Genomic DNA, 24,574 nt, shown 5'->3' with positions numbered 1-24,574 from the left:
GGCTCCTGTCCCTGGCAGCTGCTCCCCTCTCTGCCCCCGCTCCCCTGGGCCCGAAGATCCAAGTCCCCAGGTGAGTGTGGGGCACATTCAGCAGGGAACCGCAGCGGTGAGAGGAGCAGAATGTGGGGCAGCCGGTAACGTGGGTTGAGGAGGGGACGGGGAGAGCAGTGGGGCTCCAGGCTGGGGGCAGGGCAGGGAGAAGTCACATGGGGAGGTCACGTGCCCCCCTTTAGCTTGTGCCCCCTTTGTGTCCCGCTTACTTGGCTCGTCGGGGAATTGAGATTTGGCTGACGGACGTTCCCAGCCCGTGGCCCGATGTCAAACAGAGAAAATACACTGCAGCCACAGCCACAGCGGGGCTGTTCCTCGCCTGCCCCCGATTCCCGGCCCGTCGGCACGCCACTCCCCGGCAGACACCCAGCCCTGCTGGGGGCTTTCACCGAAGAGCCCTTCGGCCCCTCGGATCTGGGCATTGCCTTCTCCGGCCCCCAGCAAAGACCCTGCAAACGGAGCGGTGCCACCCCGGAGGGCCAAGCCCCCAAGCTGGGGTCCAGCTGCCGTGGCTCTCGGTGGGAGTCATTGAGTTAAGGGCCCTGTATTTTCCATCGGGGGGGCTGGGGGTCCCCCAATATGCCCGGCCAGCAAGGGCTGGCTGGCTGCTCGATCTCCCCTTCTGCCAGGCCCAGCACAGACACACGAGACAGCAGCCCGAGGAGGAGACGTGACCTGCCCAAGGGACCCAGGGTTTGGGGTCCCGCTGCTGCCCTGACCCCTGGACCATGGCTGGGAGTGGGGGCTGGGGCCCTTCCCGCTCGCTGGTTCCCTGCTCCCCCCACGGGGCCCTGCTACTCACTGCTGTAGGTCGAGCTCCGGCCAGGCCCCCATTGCCATCAGCTGCTGCTCCAGTGCCACGATCCGCAGGCCAATGTACCCAGAGGACAGCAGCAACACCACCACCCTGGGGGGAGGGCAGTGTGAGCAGAGAGAGCCGGGCCGGCCTGGCACGCCGGGCAGGGGCATTCACCCAGGCGGAGCCGGGCTGACGAATAGCTGCTTAGTGCCCGGAGCCCAGGGCAGGGTGCCCACGGGAGCTGGGCTTAGCCGGAGCAGAACCACAAACTCCAAGCTCTCATGTGACGGTGGTTAGCCCCACAGCGCTGGGAGCCGCCGAGCTCCCTCTGGGAGTGGCACAGCCTGGCGGGGAGCTAGGGAACGCAGCAGCCTGCTGCCCCCAGATGCCACCCAGATGCGAGAGGGACTGTCTATCCCGGTGCAAGGCACAGCAGGGGAGGGAGCCACGGGCAGGAGCCAGCGCAGGGGAAGAGCCGGCAGCCAGGACGCCAGCCGGCTGGGCTTCGGCACACAGAACCAGAGACCAGCACGTTCTGCCCCTGTGCCAGGAGCACCAGGCTGAGTCCGCAGGCACTGGAGCTAAGGGGAGTGGCACTGGCACACGGTGCCCTGCTATTAGCGCTGCCCGGTGCCACACTCGAATAGCCCCGTTGGTGCCCGCTGGCCCGACTGCCCCGGGACTCACAGCAGCAGGTAGATGAGGATGACGACGTTGAGGGTGCTCAGTTGCGCCCACCAGCCCCTGGGCTTCTTCTTCATCTGCCTGCCTGGCCACGTGCCCCCTGCCGGGAAAAGGACATCACTGATGGGGGGAAGGCAGGGCTGTGGCCCTTAGCTACCCTGGAAAGGATCGGGGGGACCTGCCACTGCCCAGCCCCCCAGGACTGCACAGTCCCCCCTAAACTCCCACTGCCCTGCCCCCTGAGCCCCAACTGCCCCCCCAGGGCCCCAATTGTCCTGCCCCCCAGAGTCCCCAGTGCCCCACTCCCTCCAGAACCCCCACTGCCCTGCCCCCCAGAGCCCCCACTGCCCCACTCCCACCAGAACCCCCATTGCCCAGCCCTCCCCAGAGCACCCACTGCCCAGCCCCCCTCATGAGCCTGCATAGCAGCCACCCTCTGCAGCCCCGAGGACGAAGGACTCTCCCTGCGGGGGCTGCCGAGCCCAGAGGCCGTACATCACCCCAGTCCCATAGGGATGCCACGGCGAGACCCCTCCAGGGACTGGCTCCCCTGCCTGGTGCCTGGGGTGTGTACCAGGTGGCAGCCAAGGTCCATGCCAAGCGCCTGCCCCCGGTGTCAGTCTGAGGTGACGGCATTGAGGCCAGCCAGGCTCCCACAGCCTGCTCAGACTGGCCCTGACCCTGCAGCAGGGCTGGCAAGGGGGTGATGTGCCAACGCCTGGCAGCAAACACCACAACAGCAGCTCTTTGCCCCATGGGCAGACGTGTAGCTGGGTGGCACATCTGGGGCTCAGCAGCAGGGGATGCCAGCTACCTCCCTGCCCAGCTGCCCAGAGCTGTCACAATGCCCAGAGAGGCGGTAGGCGGGTGCCCAGTGTCCTGTACCCGTGCCCACAGGAGAGCAGGCGCGGGGGGTCCTGCCTGGGCATCCCCACCCTGAGCCAAGCCAGCGAGCCTGGGCCTGAGGGATCCACTCACCTGTGCTCGGCGCTGCCGTCTCCTTGCCCTCATCCTCTCTGCTCTGCTTCGGGCCCAGCCCATCTGCACACACAACGGGATACCCAGTCACTGGCGCTGCCTGTGCCCAGCCAGGTGCCAGGCTCCCATGTGCTGCCCCCAGGGAGGTTGGGGGGGCATGGCTTGTGGGCTGGGCATGGCGTGTTCTGCCTGCCTTTGGGGGTCCTGCTGTCCCAGGCAGGGCAGGAGATCCAGCCGTCACCAGCTCCACCCCGCCATGGCGCTGGAAGGGGCTGAGTGGAGGCTGGTCAAACTCATTCCACCTAATACAAGCGACTGTCGGTGGAGCCAGGTTCCTGGCCGGACGCTGCGACGCTCAGACACAGGCCGAGGGCGCAGGATGCTGCCCGGAACGGAAGAGAAGGGAGGCCCCTAGGGCGCTCCTCGCTGCACTTGCACGCTCATTTGCACTTGGGCTGCTGAGTGTGCGAGGGCTGGGGGAGCCAGGCTCTGGGCAGGGGGCGCGGCTGAGAGCCCTGGCTCACCTTGCTGGTCCAGGAGGCCGTCAGACTCAGCGGGGTTCAGCTCCAGGTCCGACTGGCTTGAGGTCTGGAAGGGGAAAAGCTGCAGGTCACAAAAGGGGCCCCGTGCTCCCTCCCCACCGCTCGCTGGTCTCTGCCTCCTCCTGCCATCTCGCCCTGCTCTCCCTCCCCCTCCCGCGGCGCAGCACCGCTCAGGGCCGGCTGCTCAGAGCAGCTCGACACCCAAGTCCTAATTCTGGCCCCTCGGAGATGCACAAAACTCCTGCCTCTCCCTGCAGGTGCCTAACCTACCTCAGCGCCTCAACTTTCAGGACAAAATTCCCTCGGCACCTAAATTCCTGGGCCGGGGCACCGCTGCCTCCCTGTGGGTCCCTGGATACCCCCCTCCTGCCTGCACCCCGGAGCGAGTCCCAAACACGGGGGGACGGGCGCTTGGCGGGGCCCAGCCGATGGCATGTTCGGGGAGCCACTGACTGGACCAGGCCCCACTCAGAGCTGCTGCCACCCACCTTAACCGTTAGCCCGGGGCTCAGAGCACCCTGCTGGGATGCGGGGGAGCCCAGGTTCAGCTGGCCGAGGGGCAGACACAGGATGTGAGGAGGGGTCTCCCACCTCTCGGCAGGGCGCTCGACCCACTGAGCTACGGGACAGGCTGACGTGGGTCCTGGGCTCCACCAGCTGCTCCCTCCCAGCCCAGGGCGGCTTCTGAGCCACTCTCTCCACTCCAGGTGCCCGTGTCTGAGCCGGGCCCTGCCGCACCCTCAGGCAGGGGGCGCTAGTCCGATAACAAGCATGAGGCCAGCTCAAAGCTCCCTCGTGCCATCCGATCGGGCTGGGATGGCCAAGGGCTTTGTGGCGAAGGGCAGGGGTGCCAAAGCCCTGGGTTACACTGGACAGGGGACTTGAAAACAATGCCCTGCGCAGCGTGCTGGCCAGGGGGCCTGGCTCCCCAAGCGCTTTGCAAAGACACGGGCAGTGCCAACGGGTTTAAGTGGCAAAGGAGGGAGGGGCCACCGAGGAGCAGGGGGCCAGCTCGGGGGTCTGCCTCGGCCTGGGGCTTGGGTTCGGAGCCCCTCCCGCTCCTGGGAGTTTGGAACAGGGGTTGGGCTGTGCCCAGGGCTCACAGGCTGGGCTGCTCCTGCTGCCCCACAGGGTCTCTCTGACTGGGGCAGCTCAGCCGAGAGGGGCAGAAGGGGGCACAGAGAAGCCCCAGACAGCCAGGATTGCTGGCCGGCAAGCCACCTCCACCCGGACCGGACAACACCAGTTCTGGGAAAGCCCAAGCCCCCAGAGCCGGGCAGCAGCCGGGCAACCAAGGGCACGTCCAAGCCACCAGGGTGCCCAGGCAGGTGTGTTCCTGCACACATGGGGCTTAGAGAGTCACCCCCCTGCCCTGTGACCTGGCAGCCGGGCGCCGAGTGGGCACTGAGCTGCCTGGCAGTACAGGCCCAGCCTCGGAACGCACAGAGCGCCGGGCGCTCTCGGGGCCTGGGAGCAGGGCTGGCTCTCCCTTTTTTGCCTCCCCAAGCGACGAAGCAAAGGGGAAAAAATGAAAAAGCTGCCGCCGAACTGCCGCCGAAGAAGGGGAAGAAAAAAAGAGTCGGCGTGCCGCCCCAAGAGCAGACGGACTGCCGCCCCTTCAGATTTGCCGCCCCAGGCACCTGCTTCCTTAGCTGGTGCCTAGAGCTGGCCCTGCCAGGGAGCAGCTGGCCCAGCTCTCAGGAATCTCCATGGTTTGCTAACAGTGGCACCAGCCCCTCTGCCCTGCTGCCCACAGCCTGTGCCGCCAGCTAGGGGGTCGGGGAGCTTACCAGAGCCTTCTCGCAGAGCTCGGAGCTGGTGTTGGCGGGCGAGGCCAGGGGGCTGCTGCTCGTGCTCCCGTCCTGAACAACAAGAATGAGGACAGTGAGCCCAGGGCGGGCGGCAGAGCCCTCGAGCCGCTGGCCAGCCCAGCCCTGTGGTGCGCAGAGCACAGGAGACGGGGCTTTCCCTGACCTGGGGGACGGCTCCCAGGATGGGTCACCTCTGGGACCTTCTTCCTCACCGAGTACGTTAGCTTGACCCACTCCCTCTGGTCTGGAACACCGGGACCAGGAACGAGGGGCATCGGCCCAGTGCCTGTGTAGGGGGGGCTAGGGCTGGCATGGCTGTGGGGACTGAGGGGCATCGGCCCAGTGCCTGTGTAGGGGGGCCAGGGCTGGCATGGCTGTGGGGACTGAGGGGCATCGGCCCAGTGCCTGTGTAGGGGGGCGCAGGACTGTCATGGCAGTGGGGACTGAGGGGCATCGGCCCAGTGCCTGTGTAGGGGAGCACAGGGCTGTCATGGCAGTGGGGACTGAGGGGCGTCGGCCCAGTACCTGTGTAGGGGGGCGCAGGACTGTCATGGCAGTGGGGACTGAGGGGCGTCGGCCCAGTGCCTGTGTAGGGGAGCACAGGGCTGTCATGGCAGTGGGGACTGAGGGGCATCGGCCCAGTACCTGTGTAGGGGAGCACAGGGCTGTCATGGCCGAGGGAACTGAGGGGCATCGGCCCAGTACCTGTGTAGGGGGGCGCAGGGCTGTCATGGCAGTGGGGACTGAGGGGCGTCGGCCCAGTACCTGTGTAGAGGGGCGCAGGGCTGTCATGGCAGTGGGGACTGAGGGGCGCCGGCCCAGTGCCTGTGTAGAGGGGCGCAGGGCTGTCATGGCCGTGGGGACTGAGGGGCGTCGGCCCAGTGCCTGTGTAGGGGGGCGCAGGGCTGTCATGGCAGTGGGGACTGAGGGGCGTCGGCCCAGTGCCTGTGTAGGGGGGCGCAGGGCTGTCATGGCCGTGGGGACTGAGGGGCGTCGGCCCAGTGCCTGTGTAGGGGGCCAGGGCTGTCATGGCAGTGGGGACTGAGGGGCGTCGGCCCAGTGCCTGTGTAGGGGGGCGCAGGGCTGTCATGGCAGTGGGGACTGAGGGGCGTCAGCCCAGTGCCTGTGTGCGGGGGGCAGGGCTGGCATGGCCCTGGGGACTGAGGGGCATCGGCAGAGTTGTGAGCGTAAGGGGAGCCCAGGGGATTGGGAGGGGGGTGCATTAGCAGATGTGCCTTAGTATTTCAGCCCATCCTGCCCAGAAGTGTCCCAGCCCATGTAGCCAGAGACACAGGAGAACGGGCACACGAGCCCGCCTGGCACAGTCCCCACCTGCAGGTGTTTGCAGATCGATCGCAGCAGCTGGTACGTGGCCTCCCGGGTCCGCATGGAGACAAAGAGAAACTGCGGGAGGAGAGAGGGAGAAGGGATTGGCCTGATTCCTGGGGAACCCCCAGCCGCAGCCTCCACCCTCCACCACTCCCGTGCCCACCCCACCTCCGTCCCAGGCTGGTCAGAGGGGCTCTCTTGTCCATCCACTGCCCATCAGTTCATCCCTCCAGCCCCTCACCACTACCGACGCCTTTCACTGCACTCCCCCAGCCCCCAGTGTGGGGCTCCCTCTGCTCCCGGTGCCAAGGGGGGGTGTGTGTCACCACATGGGCTGCCCTGTGCTGCTCCCGGTGCCAAGGGGGGGCACAGCATGGGCTGCCCAGGGCTCCCTCTGCTTCCAGTGCCATGGGAGGGGGGCACCGCCTGGGCTGCCCCAGGCTCGCTCTGCTCCCGGTGCTGCGGGTGGGTGAATGCACCACGTGCCTTGCCCTCTGCTCGCACCTTCTCGCCCTCGGCGGTCCGAATGCTGAGGGCGTTGGGCACCAGCAGTGCCGTGTTCGCCTTCTTGAGGATGGCAACAGAGGAGACGGGGATTACCACCTGTGGAGCAAGAGGGGTGCAGCGGGTGATGGGACCATCGCTCATGGCATCACTCCTGCTCGGGGAGGGGCGAGGACCCCGAGGCCAGGGACAACCCCCGATCGCTTTCGTCCCCAGGACCCAGGGCGGGTGGGGGTGCCCGCCCACAACAACCACACATCCCGTCCACCTGTCCCCCAGCCAACCTCCCCTCCCCCACACAACCCACACATCCCACACCTGTCCCCCTGTGACGTTATTGACATAATCTGGGACCATATAGAACATGGGTGCAACCAAAGTCCTGTAGTGGCACCAAATCTTGTATAAAGGGGGTCAAATGAGGTGTCTAAGACAAGGTTATGGTTTACTGGTTATGATTATGCTGTCTATATGTGTGTATCAATTTTGTAGTTGAAGTTATGAATATTGGCTCTATACTGTCTGTATCTCAAACTTATGCTATGCTGCTGGGTGACATCCCAGACAAGCTGGTGTTAGCTCAGCCTAGCCTGATTGATGGCCCATTAAGGACCATCAGCTACACAACTGAGCCATTGAGAGAAGGCAGATATGCCTTGCAACTCAGCAAAGTATGCAGGAACTTGCCCATGTGACTCCAGATTCCATTTTGCTGTAATTTTTCACAGTAAGGACAAAGAGGTGTTCTTACACCTGGAAAAGACTATATAAGGCTGATGCCTCATCTAGGGTGACCAGACAGCAAGTGTGAAAAATCGGGACAGGGGGTAGGGGGTAATAGGAACCTATATAAGAAAAAGACCCAAAAATCAGGACTGTCCCTATAAAATCGGGACATCTGGTCACCCTAGCCTCATCTCCATCTGGTCTTCAGTCCTGCTTCTGACCTCTGGATGGACTTTGCTACGAATGGAAGCTCTGAACAAAGGACTGAGGACCCATCCCAGCGGAGGATGTTCCAGAGACTTGATTTGAACCTGCAGTTTATTCCATCATTGCTACAAGCCTGAACCAAGAACTTTGCCATTACTGTGTGTGTAATTGATTCCATTTAACCAATTCTAACTCTCATCTCTATCTTTATCCTTTTATGAATAAACCTTTAGATTTTAGATTCTAAAGGATTGGCAACAGCGTGATTTGTGGGTAAGATCTGATTTGTATATTGACCTGGGTCTGGGGCTTGGTCCTATGGGATCAGGAGAACCTTTTTTCTTTTACTGGGGTATTGGTTTTCATAACCATTTGTCCCCATAATGAGTGGCCCTGGTGGTGATACTGGGAAACTGGAGTGTCTAAGGGAATTGCTTGTGTGACTTGTGGTTAGCCAGTAGGGTGAGACCAAAGTCCTCTTAGTCTGGCTGGTTTGGTTTGCCTTAGAGGTGGAAAAACCCCAGCCTAGGGCTGTAACTGCCCTGTTTTAAGCAATTGATCCTGAATTGGCCCTCTCAGTTGGGTCCCGCCAGAATCGCATCGTTACACCCCCCATCCCCTTCCCCCCACACAACCCACACATCTCACGCCTGTCCCCCCCACCTCCTTCCCACTGCACAACCCCCCCCACACACACACATACATGCTACCAGCCCACGTAAGCAGCCGTGGGGCGCGGCGTGTGCCCCAGCGCAGGGGCCCTACCTTGACGTCCCGGAGCAGCATGCTGCAGTGGAAGCAGATGTAGTTCTGGGAGATGTAGAGGCGCCCGTGATAGGGGACTTCCCTTTGCCAGGCACAGGAGACACCTGCGGGCGAGGGGCAGAGGGACGGGTGAGTGGGCAAGGCGTGGGGGGGCAGGAGGGAGGCTGGGGGGAGCGGCACTCACTGTCCAGTAGGGACTCCTCCTCGGGCATCTCCTTGAAGGCCTTGTGGTAGCTCGCCAGGCGCTTGGCTAACTGGGGAGAGAGCAGGGGCAAGATCAGCCCTGGAGAATGAGCCCCTCCCCCCGACAGGCCCTGGGGTCTCTGCTGGGGCTGCCATCAGCCTGGGGCCAGCTCAGAGCCCCCCCACTGGGTCCCATCCCAAGGGCTATCAGCCAAGCTTGAGATGTGCCTTGACACTAGGACGGCCCCCCCGGATCCCATGGGGGCGGCGGGGGGCAGGGGAGGAGGCACCCGCAGGACCTGATGGAGGCTGTGGGCACACGGGGAGCTGTCCCAGATCTCCCCCTGGCTGGCTGGGGGGATGGATCCGCCGGGACCTGCCTGGCGCTGCCAACGCCGCTCCAGGAGAGCCGTCCCTCCAGCAGCTGGCACAGCCCAGTGCTAATGCCAGGTACCCTGGCAAATGGATGGTGCCAACCCCCCACCCAGCGACCCATCCTAATACCCCCCTTGCGGGCATCCCAACCCCCCCCCGCAGGTATCCCACCCCCTGCCCCAGCACCCCCTCCCAACTTCATGAGGTATCCCGAACCCACCCCCAGTACCCATCCCAACCCCCCCGAGACCCCCCCCAGCATCCATCCTAAACCCTGGTGTCCATCCCAACCCCCAACCCTCAATGTACATCCCCACCCCCCGTGCCCCATCCCAGTTTGGGGGGGACTTACAGCGGACGAGGTGGCCCTCTGCCTGCCCAGCGTCGGCTCCTGTTCAGTCTCTTTGGAGAAGGATGGGTCATAGGTCTTTGATCTGAAATGCACCAGATGCCAAAGGTGAGAGAGGCAGAGCCGCACGTGGGGGGGGTGGGGGTCCCCACAGGGCAGGGCTGGCCTCGGGGGGCAGGCAGGCAGCATGTAGGGTGACCAGGTGTCCGGTTTTGGACCAGAACGCCCAGTCGAAAAGGGACCCTGGTGGCTCTGATCAGCACCGCTGACTGGGCCGTTAAAAGTCCGGTCAGCGGTGCTGCAGGGCTAAGGCAGGCTCGTCCCTATCTGCCCTGGCTCTGTGCTGTGCCCCGGAAGTGGCCAGCAGGTCCAGCTCCTAGGCAGGGGGACCACAGGGCTCTGCGTGCACCAGCTCCGCACTCCCATTGGCTGGGAACCAGCCAATGGGAGCTGGGGGGACAGTGCCTGTGGGCGAGAGCCTCCTGTGTGGCGCCTCCTGCCCCCCCTCCCGCCTACTAGTGCTGGACCTACTGGCCGCGTCCGGCGCGAGTGCAGCGCGAGGCCAGGAGAGGTAGGGACTAGCCTGCCTTAGCCCTGCAGCACCGCCTCTGACCGGGATCCGCATGGGGTTAGCCTGCGCTCTAATCCCCTGCCCCAGCCCCCCCAAACCCAGAGCCCCCTCCTGCACCCCAAACCCCTCATCCCCAGCCCCACCTCAGAGCCAGCACCCCAGCCCAGAGCCCTCATCCCCCCGAACCCCAACCCTCTGCCCCAGCCCTGATCCCCCTCCTGCACCCCAAGCCCCTCATCCCCAGCCCTACCCCAGAGCCAGCACCCCAGCCCAGAGCCCTCACGCCCCCACCCCGCATCCCAACCCCCTGCCTCAACCCGCAGCCCCCTCCCGCACTCCGAATCCCTCATCCCCAGCCTGGGGCCCCGTCTTGCACCCCAAACTCCTCATCCCCACCCCCAGCCCAGAGCCCGCACCCCAAGCCCCTGCCCCAGCCTACTGAAAGTGAGTGAGGGTGGGGGATAGTGAGCCACCGAGGGAGGGAGAATGTAGTGTGTCGGGGGCAGTGAAGGGGCGGGGCCTCGGGGAAGGGGTGGGGCTACGGTGTTCGGTTTTGAGCGATTAGAAAGTTGGCAGCCCTAGCAGCGCGGGGAGGTGCTGAGGAGGGTCTGGGTGGGAGAGGGGGGTGCATTGTGACTGTGTGGCTTTCCAGGGCAGTGTAGCTCGCCTGGGCCCAGGTGTGAGGAGCCTGAGAAGGAATTGGGGCGGGGGGCTTGTTCTTGGGGAAGGTCCCTGCGGGAGGGACAGGGCCTCACCTGGAGAGGCTGGGACGTCTCCTTGGCTGGGGGGCATCGCTCCCCGTCTCCTCCAGGCTCTGCCACTTCTTCGGCTCCAGCATCTTCTTCTTGCTTTTCTTGAGTTTCCCGGAGCTGGCGGCAGGGTCAGCCAGGCAGCTGGGGAGGGCAGAGAGCAGGGTGGGGTGAAAGGCGCCCCCAGCAAGGAGCCTCCTTTCTGCCCCCCCATCTCCCCAAGGTGGAGGGGTGGGGGGGATTTCATTTTCCTGCTCACCTAGTGCCCCGGCTGGCAGCTACCAGGTGAGCGCAGAGCGCCCTGTGCAAGGGGCATCAGTGCAGACTGCCCACCCCCTGCCATCACTCCCAGGGTCCCTGCTGTCACATGCATGCAGTGGCCGTCCCCGCCCGCCCCAGCCAGCCCCGCTTTGATGTACAGGCTGTTTTCCCCCACGAGCAGCGGTGGAGCTACCCCAGGCCATGGAGAAACATGTGGGGCATCGGCGCGCAGGCGCCCATCGCAGCTGAGTGATGCCCACGGGCTCCCTGCCCTCTCTGCCCCCCACCCCCTGAGCCTGGCTGGGGGGTCTTTAGAGTTCAGACCCTGGGGAAGAGGTTCTGTGGCTGATCTTAATGGGGAGGGGGCAGGGCTCTCCTGGGGGGCTGCACTAGGGGGGTGGGTACCTGCTCTTCAGTACCCAGCTGCACCTCCTCTAGGAGTCTGACCTGTCCTGCCATGGACTGTGGCAAGGCCTGTCCATGGCCAGGTGCAGTACGCGGCCTGGTCCCATTTCTGATGTTCCCCCACCCACCCCTTGTTCCCAGACAGGCCGATCAGACGGGCCTGGGGACAGGCGGGGTGAGACGCACCCCTGCTGAAAAGCCGGATTCACAGACACAGCAGAGCAAAAGGGCCGACAAGCTGCGTGAAAATCCCACAGCCAAGAGAGGGCAGCATCAAATGGCCCCAATCCCAGTGCTGCTGCTGCACAACTGGGCCCAGCCGAGCCTCGCCTGGCCAATCTGCACAAGAGCCGTACGGGCTCCCCCATCTCCTGCTTCTCTGCAGAGGGAGGCTGTTGTGAGCTCTCACACAGCACATCAAATCAGCAGACCCCAAAGCGCTTTACATAGGAGAGCAGTATCATTATCCCCATTTTACAGATGAGGAAACTGAGGCACAGGGAGAGGTGGTGACCTAGCAGGCCAATGGCAGAGCTGGGAGTAGAACCCCGGTGTCCTGACGCCGACTCCACTTCCCTATCAGCCCAACCACACTGCATCAGCAGAATCCATCCCCCCCAGCACAGCACCAATTAGTGTCAGCGGTGATCACACCGCCAACTGGCGGAACAAAAGCACAAAGTCCATTTTTCTGCCTTTTCATTATTTTTTTTAAGGAGTTTATTCATTTACTTGCTAACTCACAACATTTAATCATTCACAACAAGCGTCCCTCCCATTAGGGGAATTAACGAGGTTTGGCTGTAATTAGCTGGAAGTTAATAATACTGTGTTGCTACAGCGCAAGTTCAGTTTCAGTTTGTGTAATATCCTGCATGTCAGATGGTAACAGCATCCGGGCACATTCTAAAGCCCTGACCCAGAGCAATGGAATTGGAGGGTGCTCAGTACGGGCTAGATTATGGTGCCTCTGATTTTCGCTTCCTAAGGCAAAAGAAGGGGGATAAACCCTCATGCTTCAGGGCATGGCATGACCTGACCTGAATCATGGGGGTCAGGAGGGAACATCCCCTGGGGGAAGGTTATCCCATCACTACAGGGATTCTTGCAACTTCCTCTAAAGCAGCTGGGGCCTGATAGAAACATCCCGGTGTCGTCAAACATGCAAAGGAAAAGAACTGCCCATTTCCCGTCCCAGTCAGAACTCTCCTCATCAAAGGCCCTGCCGGCGGAGTATTTATAGCTGTGTGTTAGCACAGGCCTCTTTGGACAGCGTGGGATTTTGTGGGGAAGAGCAGAGGACAGCGAGCCAGGACTCCTGGGTTCTGTTCCCAGCTCTGGCAGGGCGGCCTGTTAATTAGAGAGCGGACTTGGGAGACGGAGATTGACAGCTCTGGGAGGACAGGTTACCTAGTGGTTAGAGCGAACGGGGTGGCATGGGGAAAAGGACTCCCAGCCGCGACACTGGTTTGCCATATAGCCCGGGTGCCTACGGCTCAGCTTCCCCCATTGCTAACAAGCGCTCTGTGCGATCCCACGGCACGCGAGATGCTCTACTACAGGGGTAGGCAACGTATGGCACGTGTGCCGAAGGCGGCACGGGAGCTGATTTTCAGGGGCACTCACACTGCCCGGGTCCTGGCCACCGGTCCGGGGGTCTCTGCGTTTTAATTTCATTTTAAATGAAGCTTCTTAATCATTTTAAAAACCTTATTTACTTTACATACAACAATAGGTTAGTTATATATTATAGACTTATAGAAAGAGACCTTCTAAAAACGTTAAAATGTATTACTGGCACGCGAAACCTTAAATCAGAGTGACTAAATGAAGACTCGGCCCAGCACTTCTGAAAGGTTGTTGACCCCCGTTCTACTAAGAGCAAAGGGATTTTGAGTCTCTGTTGCTGAATGGGAGTTGGGAGCATGGGGGCGGGGGAGAACAGGAGACGAGCCTGAGCTGCAGAGTGGGGGGCTCAGAGCTGTGCCTTAGGGCCCCCAGTACCCCCTTCCCACCCCCTGTACGGATCCTGCATGTGGGCCAAAGCACCCCCACCGCAGCTGAGATCAGAGCCCATCGGAGCCAACACGCGCCCTGTACCTCATCACTGAGACAGCGGAAGGGTCGCGTCCCACCCCGGCTCCCCTGGGTTCCCACTCGCTCTGCTGGGCTCCGGATCCCTGCTGCGCTCCAGCCTGTCTGCCTCACACGCTCCTCTGCCTGGCGCCGATGCTCCTCCAGTCCCTGCCCCTCAGCCTGCAGCCTCCTCCCAGCTGGCTGGGAAGGGATGTCTTGTATACAGCTGGCCCAGCTTGCTGGGACCAGCCCAGTCGAGTTTGTAGAGAGGCGTTGCTCCCAAATACCATTTCCTTAAAGGGCCGGGCCCAGAGAACGAACACACTTACTGCCAGCACATGGCCCATTTGCCACCAGCACATTCCTCTCGCTTGAGTGTTGATCTCGCATCCCAGTCTCTGCCCAAGCAGATCCTGCTCTGAAAGCAGAGACCACGTGTGCCTTTAGTGAGCAACCACTGAATCAAACACTCCCCAGCCCAGGGCTACAGCATGGGGTGCAGTGCTGCCAGCCTTGCAAGACTGGCCATAACTGTTGTTTTGGTTAAAGCCCCAGCTCCTGGAGTCATGTGAATATGAGAGAATCACCGCTTGTAATAAAAAAAGAACAGTCATTTCTAGCCCTTGTGGTTGCAGAGAAACACTGGAAAGGTAACCCCTAATGAGGGTGGGCCCCAAGCAGTGCGCCGAATTGCTGCCGTGGACGGCGGGGGCAGTCCATGTGCCGGTAGGGCGGCATGCGTGTTTCCGCGGCGGCGGCAATTCAGCGGCAGCTTCCGTCTTAAGCTGGAGGCGGCTGCCGCAGGCAGCTGAAGACAGAAGCTGCCGCTGCCGAAACGCACGTGCCGCCCTAACGGCACACGGACTGCCCCCGCCGTCCACGGCGGCAATTCGGCGCGCTGCTTGGGGGGGGCAAAACCACACAGACCACCGCCCCTTGCAGATTGCCGCCCCAAGCACCTGCTTGGAACGCTGGTGCCTGGAGCCGGCCCTGCCCCAATGGCTCGAAAGCAAGTCAAAAACCGATTTCTTTAAAAGTCAATTTTTAAGCCAGTCTCATGATTTTTGAACATCTGGACTTGGCGGCTCTGATTTACCTGCACAATATTTCCACAGAATATGGTTGTTTTTCCAGAACGAGCAGACATTTTAATCAACATTTTTCATCACTGATCTAGTTTCAAAATAAGATTTTTTTTTTGAAGAGTTTTGGGGTTCTTTTAGGGCAGGATGTTTTGTTTTGTTTTGTTGTTGTTGTTGTTTTTGTTTCTCCCAGAAACACAAATTTTATTTTGAAACTTAAAAAACAACATTTTAAAATGTCTCATTTCAAAAAATGGAACCACAGGTAACGTTGTCGATCAAAAAGAATGAGGAAATATTTAGTCTGTGGTGCTATTTTGAAAAACCCCTATTTTGGGGGAAATGGTCCCCAAAAGGGCATTTTTCAAGGAAAAATTATTTAGTTCAAAAAATGTGGACCAAGCCCTTTACCTCACGATTCCTGGGTCGTTCATCCCCCGGCCCCCCGAGACCCTCCACATGCTAAAACTTCATCCTGCGAGGTCTCAGCTCCAGCTCTTGGGCAGATTATTGACAGATCCAGAGATTCCAAGGCCAAAAGGCACCACTGTGATCCTCCATCCTGACCTCCCCCATGACACGGGCCAGAGAACTTCCTCAGCGTAGTTCCTAGACACATTGCTTAGAAAAACATCTGAGCTGGATTTAAAAATGGTCAGGGATGGAGAATCCACCACAACCTTCGGTCAATTGTGCCAGTGGTTAATTAACCTCATCGTCAAAAATGGGTCTTCTTTCCAGTCTGAATTTGTCTAGCTTCAACTCCCAGCCATTGGACTGTGCTAGCCCTTTCCCTGCTAGACGGAAGCCTCCATTATTAAATATTTGTTCCCCAGCCTGTAAGCAAGTCACCCCTTAACCTTCTCTTTCTTAAGCTAAATAGATTGCGCTCCTTGAGTCTGTCATTATAGCGCGGGTTTTCCAGTCCTGTAGAGAGACAAGGTGGGTGAGGTAATATCTTTTGTTGGTGAGAGAGACAAGCTTTCAATGTTACCCAGAGCTCTTCTTCGGGGCTGGGAAATGTACCGGCCCAGCTAACTACAGATTGTTTAGCATAAGGAGTTAACACATATTTCAAGGGCCCGCTCAAGGTGATGTGGCCCGTAAACACCCCTGTAGCCATAGGACAAAAAGAAAGGTGGGTTGTGGTAATAAGCCATATACTGGTCCAATAAACGTTATTACCTCCAATATCCTGGGACTGACACAGTTACGACAACGCTGCCTACAACAGTGGAAGATATTGAAATCCTTTCATCATTCCCGTGGCTCTTCTCTGAACCTGCTCCGATTGACCAGTGTCCTTCGGTCGCAGGGACAGCTCAGTCATGCTGGATTGACAGCTCTGGACACGGGAGAAAGGGGCTTGGGAGGCAGGTTCTTTTTCACTGCCTCACTGCATTACCTAATTTCACGTCCTTTTTCTGCCCCTCGGTTTTCTTCCTGATGGGGATTCCCTCCCTGATACTTAACTCATTCCCGTCTCCAAAGAGCAGTTCGAGCGCCTTACAGATGGCAAAGGACGGTGAAGCATTATTGAGTCTATGGGAGTACTGTGTTTTCCCAGCACAACGTGCAGCCTCTGTCCGCGGTGGCTTTATCCCTCCACCAAGGGAAAAATCACAAGCAAGAGCCACAAGCGGAGCATACGCGTCTCCTCTCCAGTGCTGCAGTGACCCTGAGAGAATGTGACGGCCGTGCTCCGCAGGGAGCGCCCCTGGGGTGCAACAGGGCCGGGCACAGCCGCGCTGCTGGGAAACGGGGGGATTTCCCTCCGAAAATGTTGCCACACACCATACAACAAAAACATGAACCCAGGAACCTAGCCTTGCAACAATCCCCGCTGCCAACTCTGTCCACATATCTATTCAAGGGACACCATCATAGGACCTAATCACATCAGCCACACCATCAGGGGCTCATTCACCTGCACATCTACCAATGTGATCTATGCCATCATGTGCCAGCAATGCCCCCCTGCCATGTACATTGGCCAAACCGGACAGTCTCTATGCAAAAGAATAAACGGACACAAATCTGACATCAGGAATCATAACATTCAAAAACCAGTTGGAGAACACTTCAACCTCTCTAATCACTCAGTGACAGATGTTAAGGTGGCAATTTTGCAACAGAAAAGCTTCAAAAACAGACTCCAACGAGAAACTGCTGAACTGGAATTAATATGCAAACTAGATACCATTAACTTAGGTTTGAACAGAGACTGGGAATGGCTCGGTCATTACACTAATTGAATCTATTTCCCCATGTTAAAGTATCCTCACACCTTCGTGTCAACTGTCCGAAATGGGCCATCTTGATTATCACTTCAAAAGTTTTTCTCCTGACTGATAATCGCTTCCCTTAATTAATTAACCTCTTACAGTTGGTATGGGTACTTCCACCTTTTCATGTTCTCTGTATGTATAAATATCTTCTTATTTATTGCCACGCCCCCTAGCCACTCCCTCCCACTTCCCGCCCCCTGACAGCACCCCCAGAACCCCTGACCCATCTAACCCCCCCTGCTCCCTGTCCCTGACTGTCCCAACCCCTCCCCACACCCCTGCCCCCTGACAGCCCCCCCCCCGAACTCCCGACCCATCCAACCCCCCCCCACTCCCTGTCCCCTGACTGCCCCCCTTCTCCAACTCCCCGGCCCCCTTACCGGGCCACTCGGCTTAGAGCAGGTGTCTGGCTCCGTGCCCCGCCCCGCCCCACCCGAGCGCTGCCGAGCGGCGTGCTGAGGCTGTGGAGGAGGGGGGAAGCAGGAGAGGGGCTCTGGCCGCCGCTGCCAGCCCCACTGCGTTCCCTCACAGGCGCACAGCCCCGCCCCCAGCGCTGCCCGGTGGCGTGCTAAGGCTGCAGGGGATGGGGGGAGCCGGGAAGAGGCTTTGGCTGCCGAGGCCCCAATGCGAGCGGCACTTGGCTGCCCTGTCAGCCGCTTTTCGCTCTTAAATAGCTGATGGGGGAAATCCCGGCCATTTTTAGATTTTTAGAAATCCCCCCCGGACGGCTATTTAAAGAGCGAAAAGCTGGACATGTCCGGGGAAACCCGGACGGATGGTAGCCCTATGTATGTTCCATTCTATGCATCCAAAGAAGTGGGCTGTAGCCCACGAAAGCTTATGCTCTAATAAATGTGTTAGTCTCTAAGGTGCCACAAGTACTCCTGTTCTTTTTGCGGATACAGACTAACACAGCTGCTACTCTGAAACCTGAAAATAAATGTCATTTTCTCTGGGGCAGGGAGGCAGGGCATCCTGGGAGTCCCTGTCTCCAGTGCATCCTGGGAAATGAAGTCCAGTTGGGAAGCCCACCCCATAGAGGATAATAGCGACCAAGGCACCATGGAGGCATTTGGGGGTTTGCCCGTGAAAATGGCGCTTTCCCGGGGAAAGGGAACTCCCATCACGCAGAGAAGCCCTGAGTCGAACCCTCAAGCGCCGGTCGAACCGCAGTTGTGATGGGAAAGTTTGGACTGGCCCCGACACAGCAAAGAACGGCCTCGCTGTTTCCCAACTCCAGGCCCCATAGTGCTTGTGGGAGGGGCTCCAGGGCCGAGGGGGCAGCATTTCCCGGGGTGTCTCCAGCAGAGCGGGTGTCGCTCTCCCAGGGAGCTAGGGTTGCCGGTTTTGTTGGACGTATTCCTGGAGGTGTCATCACATGACATCATCTGTAATTAAAGATTCATCTTTCATTCCTGGAGACTCCCAGACATCCTGGAGGGTTGGCAACCCTACAGGGAGCTGGACAGTTCCCGTGGGGACAGGGGAGCACCGGGCTTTCTACAGGATCACACCAGCCGTCCAGCCAGCCTGCTAGCCTGACGCCGACTCTGGCCCACTAGGTTGGGAGACAGCCTCATCATAACCGGCCTTAGCCTTGTTTACACACGAACGTGGCTCTCTGGGGCTGTACTGGTATAGTTCAAGTGATACAACACCCTAATGTGGGCCCAGTTACACCAATACAAGAGAAGGGAAATCAGCTACACCAGTAACAGAAACCTTTATTCTAGTATTACTGTGTCCACACCCCCGAACCAAACCAGCAGGCCAGATTCGGCTCTTATTGACACAGGCATAAATTCAGAGTCACTCCACTGAAGTCAAGTGAAGTGACTCTGGATTCACACTGGTGTAACTGATTAGATGCCACCCACTGTATGGGCTCCCTGGGAGAAGGCAGCCTCAGAGATGCTTATCTGAGGACAGCACTTCATCTGAGCAGGGCGCTGAAGATTCTGCCTCCATCGGCCAGACTCTGGGAGTGAGCCATTTGGCGGTGCTGGTTACTGGGACACCCGGCACAGGCAGAAGAGCCAATGGAGTGAAAGGAGACACATACACAAGCTCTCCAGTCTGCTGAGTGTGGTTGGTGCACACTAGAAGATGGTGGTGCGTGTGGGAGGGGGCGGGGGGGGGAGGGTTAGGAGCCTTTTCCAATTTCTCATGCACAAGTAGAAGCTGCATCTACCCCTGGTGGCGGGCAGAAGGGGCTGGGAAAAGACATTGGTCTATGCCAGTTACTTGTGTGCACCTCATGCACTGGACAGAGATGAGGATGGCCAACTGTGCCAAGGATGATTAGCGCTTTCAGTGCCCGAGGTATACAGCCCAGCACCCACAGGAAGGGGGGCTATCCTGATTTGTGGAAATCAGTGCCACTGTCCGACAGCCTGTAGCATGGGGCTGGTGGCAAAGGCACCAGGGCAGTGACGTTAAATCCTTCATGCAGGGGAAGCAGCCGTGTCTGGAATTCCAGCTGCACTGCTCTGTTCCACCCCAGAGACGGCCACATTTCAGTGTGGGGAGAGCCCTATATATGGTAGCAAAGCTGTGGCCATATAGAGCTTATTCAGAGCTGTTTCTATAGTCACCACAGCTAGATGTCACAGCAGGAACAATGTCTGGCAAGCAGCTAAATATACCCCGTGTATTTTACACACGTCAGGTCAGAAATGACAGCTCATTTGCACTCAGAAAGCCTTTTGCTTTTGTAGCATCTGCTGGGTAGGAGCCGAATTCAGGCCCATTCTCTGTGCGTCACGTCCCTTTCCTGACATCAGCGGTCTATTTGGACTCCTGCCTTCCCTGGGGAGTTTCTATTTCTGGTGGTATGAGTGGGACGCACGGCGCATCTGGGCTTTGGGTTTTTAAATCTGAGCTTGCTGAGAAGAGAGGAGAACAACCTGTACTGCTCCGGGCCTCGTGCTCATCTCCTGGCTTCCAGCAGAGCTCGAATGGGATCAGGAAGGGCTAGAAATAGCCATTTGGGCCCATGCTGGCCAGCCTGTGCCGTTGTTATTTATTGTTGGCCCCAGCCAAGGACCAGGCCCCACTGCGCTGGTTGCTGTACAGCCGTAACAAAGCAGACAAGCCCAGGTCCTCAGAGGTATTGAGATGCCTAATTCCTATTGGACTCAGTGGGAATTAGGTGCCTTTGAGGTCCCAGCCCAGGGGGCTTGCAATCTCCACTCAGACAGGCCACGGGAGGGTGAGGTCACCAGCAGGCAGACAGCGTTAAGCAGCAAAGCGGAAGCCCCAGCGTGCCCCTGGCAGGAGGGTGTTACTGGCAGTGCTGGAAGGCGCTCAGAAGGGATATTGGCCACTCTATGTGTTTTGCTGGGGGGGGGTTGCCATGCATGGGTGGGGGCGGGCAGGGAGACCCTGTGGGAGACTTGGGCAGGCGAGGCTGCTGTCCCCAGGAGAGCGCAGGCCGGATCCACGGCTGCACAGCTCAGGGACGTGAGCTCAGGGATGGCGAAGAGCCTTAAAGCAGCTGGTGTGTCACAGGCTCAAAGCCCTCCCCAGCGTACCCCTGCCCTATAGATCCGCCTATTGCCAACCCACCCTCATGCTTCCCCTGCGAGCGGATGCGGGAACAGCTCCACAAAGCCACCACCTTGTCCTGCACGGCCCTCCTCAAAACTCCCCTCCTTGGTAACATGGAGGGGGAAGTTCAGCGTGAGAATAGCTACGCGGGGAGAGCTGGGATCGCTCTACTGACCGGCTAGGAATGATCCCCTTTCATTATTTATCACCCCAGCTTCTGTGTCTCACCCCACCTCTCTCACCCACCTCTGGCCTCTCGTTTTCTGGCGTGAGTTCTTTGGGGTAGGGGCTTCTAGCAACCAGCATGGAACTTGGAGGGAGGAGCACAGGCTGGAGGAAGGAGTTTGGGGGAGGCACCCGGAGTCAGTCTGGGTGCACAGGGCTGGAATGTCTGCTGCAGCTCCAATTCCTCTATACATGGTCCTCCTTAGAAAGAGCCCCTTTCGTTTTACAGGCATGGAGTCTTTTCCTGGTATTACCCAGCCCATGACCCATGAAACACGACTGTCCTTTGTTATATTCGTACAGCACCCAGCACAATGGGGCTCTGCCTGGCTGTGGCTTTTAGATGTTGCTGCAACATTCATGTTAAATAATGAAGAATATTAGGGCACAATGCCACGACACTGCAGTGCGAGAGAGACACCGAGAGAGAATCTCTTCTTAACTGGGGTTTGGTGCATAGTCTTTGGCTCAGGGGTTTGGCTGGCTTCCACTGAACAGTTCACTGACGCAGCCCACAGCTGTGAATTCAGGATGGATGAATATTACTGACCCCAGTCGATCTGTACGCGCTTCACAAAGGGGGTCAGGATCGTTATCCCCATTGTACAAGCGGGGAAACTGAGGCACAAAGAGACCAAATGGCTTGCTTAAAGCCACCCTGCAGGCCAGTGGCAGAGCCGAGAATAGAGCCCAGGGAGCACCCAGACCGGCCAGGGATTCTCTAGCCCAGCACTCTCCACCGGACCACAGTGTCTTTGAGCCTACGACACCCTGACAGAGCCCCCTTCTCATGCTTCGTGGCTGCCTGATGCTGCTTTTGAGTGGCTGGGCCCTGCTACGCATAGCAGCTAGTTCTTCAGCTTGTGTGGGGCGGGGGGGGGGGGCCCATCTCCCTGCTGTGTGGGGCGGGGATCATGTATATGGACGTAGGTAGGGTAAGAACGGGCCAGGACAGCGGGGCTGGGAGGTGAAAGGACAGCGCAAGGCTGGGGCTGAGCCGTGATTCAGAATCCACCTGCCAGTCTCACGCCCGACAAAACGTCCGACTTCTCCCAGCGTTCAAGGGAAAAGAAAAACAAGTCGGCCTCCATGGGGTCACCCACGATTGCCGCAAGGTTGTTTCTCTTTCCCCAGCTCAGCCTTGAGCTTTTATGGTGGTTTGCACCTTGCACCCTAACTCTCCGGCCCCTCCGAGATAAGGATTTGCCCAGCAGGGGCAGGCGATTATCTGGCAAGGCTCCAGAAAAAGCAGTTTCCTGCTAGGAGTGTGCTCACCACAGGGCCCATAAGCGTGTTCTGGGGGCCTGGATACCCTGCCTGGGTAACCGCACCTGTGGACTGGGGGGAGCAGATGAGAAACCCTCCCCCCCAGCGGAGGGAGGAAGAGCGGGTCTGATCCCAGGGTCGTTCAGTTGCCAAGCTTCCGCTGGGAGTTTTGCTGAGCACCAAGAGGACGCACAGACCCAGATGCTGACGAATTATCTGCCCTCTGCCATGGCAGTGTTGGCCAGTTCCTTTCCTGCGGATGGGGAGCTTTGCTTGTCCTGGGGGCCGCTGGCCTCTGCCCAAGGCCTGAATCCTGGATCCGCCTGGCCTTTCCGAGGGTTACCTGGCGGCTGTTTCCTTGGCCGGGGGGACGCGGTCAAAAGCGGGAAGGCCCAGCAAGGGAGTCCTTACACATAGCACTTTTCCTTGTGTGACCCCAAACTCTACAGTCTAGTGCCTAGAGCAAGGGGCCAGGACTCCGTTGCAGACTCAGTGGGTGACCTTGGGCAAGTCACGCCCCCTTCCATGCCTCAGTCTCCCCAGCTGGGATACAGGGAGATGATACTCCTGCCCCACTGCAAATCGCACAGGGCTGTATAAGTGCAATGATTTTCCTTTGCGCACACACCATCCCTTCCAGCAGCGGGTCCCTGATACGAGTCAATGGCTGCAGCCCTACAGTGTGCCCAGGGGTGGAGATATCGTTCTCCCTCCTTTACAGATGGGGAAACTGAGGCACGGGGTGGGGGCATCACTTGCCCAGGGTCATCCCGGGAGCATGTGGCAGAGCTGAGAACAGGCCCAGGTCCCAGGCCTCACCCACAGCGACGCCCAGGACCGAGCAGGCGTGATCCAGGCACAGGCAACGTCTCCAGGCCACCAGGGTCCCTACTCCGACCGGCTCGCTGATCTCCATGTGCCAGGCCAGGCCCTTTGATGCTGCCGGAAGGGACTGACTGGCTGTGTCTGGTGCCCTCCCCTCCTGGCTCTGTGCAGCAGCTGGCTAGATACCCCCGGCACAATGGGGTGATGCCAGTGGCGAGGCGGGTGGGGCAGGCAGACACTGCTGAATGTCTGGGGAGGAGAGAGCTGTGCTGTGTGTGTTACAGCTTAGCAGCCTGGGCCCGAAACGCCTCTGCATCGCACGGCCCCAGCACACAGAGGGGGGCAGTGCCCAGGCACATGTGGGGGACGTGCATAGCCCAGGGACACACCCAGTGCACACTCCCCCCCCCCCCCCAGGACACTCCACCTCTCAAACACCCCCTCCCACAGCCGCTCCCACAAACCACAGCCCCACTTGTACTCTGCCCCCCCGAACCATGCACCCCCCTTTTTCCCGACACCCCCACCTGCTGCAGCGCCAGGCAGCCACAGCCGTGGAAGCTGACACCGGCCCCAGGAACACGCTGCAGGCCCTGAGAGCAAGACAAATTCTCCAGGCCACACACCCCTGCCCTGCCGCCCCAGGGGCTCCAAAGAGCTTTCCAGCCATTATCAGATGGCACGGCACAGCCTTCCCAGGCAGGGGACTGGCCTTGCGAGCACCCCCACAGGAGGAAACTCAGGCATGGAGCATGTCAGAGATTTGCCCAAGGTTACCTAGGGAGTCTGTAGCCAAGACAGGAATTGAACCCAGGACATGAACACAGAGGAATCACACCCAACACACACCCGGACACCCCCCCCAGGGCAGGAGTCTGGATTAGTTTAGCCTGGAGAGGACAGACTGGACCAAGATGTCTCTCCACACATGCGTGTTCAGGGGCGCTGGAACTACAGGTGACAGCATCCGAACGCCTGCTTTTCCTCAGACACAGGTTTGTTCAGTGGCATTCAGCTCCCCCACTGCAAACGCTGTCCCAGTGCCCCTGGCGTGCAGTGCTTAATTCGTGCCAGGGCTGAGCCCGGCACCTCTGGTAGGCAGTTCAGAGCCCTGCACCTCTGGGCCTGGCAGTTCAGAGCCCTGCACCTCTGGGCCTGGCAGTTCAGAGCCCGGCACCTCTGGTTGGCAGTTCAGAGCCTGGCACCTCTGGTTCTGGCAGTTCAGAGCCCGGCACCTCTGGTTGGCAGTTCAGAGCCCGGCACCTCTGGGCTGGGCAGGGCTGAGCCCCGGCTGCCGTGTGCCCGTATGCTAGCAGTGCCGGCATGTGGGTGTCTGGGCACAGAGAGACACTGCAGCCCCCGTCCCGAAGGTGCTCCTCAGGGCCCGGGGGTGGGGCGGGGGGTGTCCCACAGGGGCAGGCTGACGGAAGGGCTGGGGCCAGCCCTAGGTAGGGTGACCAGACAGCAAGTGTGAAAAATCGGGACGGGGGTGGGGGGTAATAGGCGCCTATAGAAGAAAATGCCCCAAATATCCCCCTAGCCCTAGGGCCCCGGGGAAAGCCCGCTCCTCAATGCCTGGAAGGAGAAATCCACTTACGGCTCCCCCGCCTCGCCCAGGGCATTGTCCGCTCCGCTGAGCTGGGGCTCCATCTGACACGCTTCCCTGGTCCCCCGGCCGCGCTCCTGTCTGTCCGGCTGCAACTCCGCTGCGCGCTCCCAGCCGCTGCTTTATCAGCTGGCAGCAGGGCAGGCAGAGGGCGAGTTCAAAGCTCAGACTCCGGTGCCTGTTGGGACTGAGCCGGCCCGGGAGACGTGCCCCAGGGAGCCTGCGCTGATGTGGATGCACCAAGGCCTGCTCGTTCCTAGCCGCAGCGACTCCGGACTCTCCCTCGTGATGGTTTCCCCGGCGACCGGCCAGCAGGTGTTTTCCTCCTTCAAGGAAATCCAAGCATGGCAAGGCTTCCTCTGCACCGC

The 24,574-nt window shown here is 59.7% G+C and overlaps 1 protein-coding gene across 4 annotated transcripts in view; it reads right to left on the bottom strand.

Moving 5' to 3' along the window:
• LOC101947202 (GRAM domain-containing protein 2B-like) overlaps window positions 1-24,574 on the bottom strand; it is a 27,206-nt gene extending 2,632 nt beyond the window's left edge. The window contains exons 1-12 of one of the 4 annotated variants that reach the window (XM_005313809.4): window positions 24,198-24,574; window positions 10,630-10,767; window positions 9,307-9,388; window positions 8,581-8,650; window positions 8,397-8,500; window positions 6,681-6,797; window positions 6,198-6,269; window positions 4,845-4,916; window positions 3,037-3,100; window positions 2,513-2,575; window positions 1,538-1,634; window positions 854-958 (exon numbers count right to left, since the gene is read on the bottom strand). In XM_005313809.4, the coding sequence (XP_005313866.2) occupies window positions 854-958; window positions 1,538-1,634; window positions 2,513-2,575; window positions 3,037-3,100; window positions 4,845-4,916; window positions 6,198-6,269; window positions 6,681-6,797; window positions 8,397-8,500; window positions 8,581-8,650; window positions 9,307-9,388; window positions 10,630-10,767; window positions 24,198-24,250 (1,037 nt within the window). In that variant the 5' untranslated portion in view covers window positions 24,251-24,574. Of the gene's footprint in view, window positions 1-853; window positions 959-1,537; window positions 1,635-2,512; window positions 2,576-3,036; window positions 3,101-4,844; window positions 4,917-6,197; window positions 6,270-6,680; window positions 6,798-8,396; window positions 8,501-8,580; window positions 8,651-9,306; window positions 9,389-10,629; window positions 10,768-13,389; window positions 13,639-24,197 lie in introns of those variants that run through there. The other 3 variants (XM_005313810.4, XM_005313811.4, XM_065578217.1) reach the window with 3 other exon arrangements.

This window comes from Chrysemys picta, chromosome 25, assembly GCF_011386835.1.
Source record: "Chrysemys picta bellii isolate R12L10 chromosome 25, ASM1138683v2, whole genome shotgun sequence".
Classification (NCBI taxonomy): domain Eukaryota; kingdom Metazoa; phylum Chordata; order Testudines; family Emydidae; genus Chrysemys; species Chrysemys picta.
The sequence above is the reverse complement of the archived record's forward strand: the minus strand, read 5'-3'. Positions and strand labels throughout refer to the sequence as shown.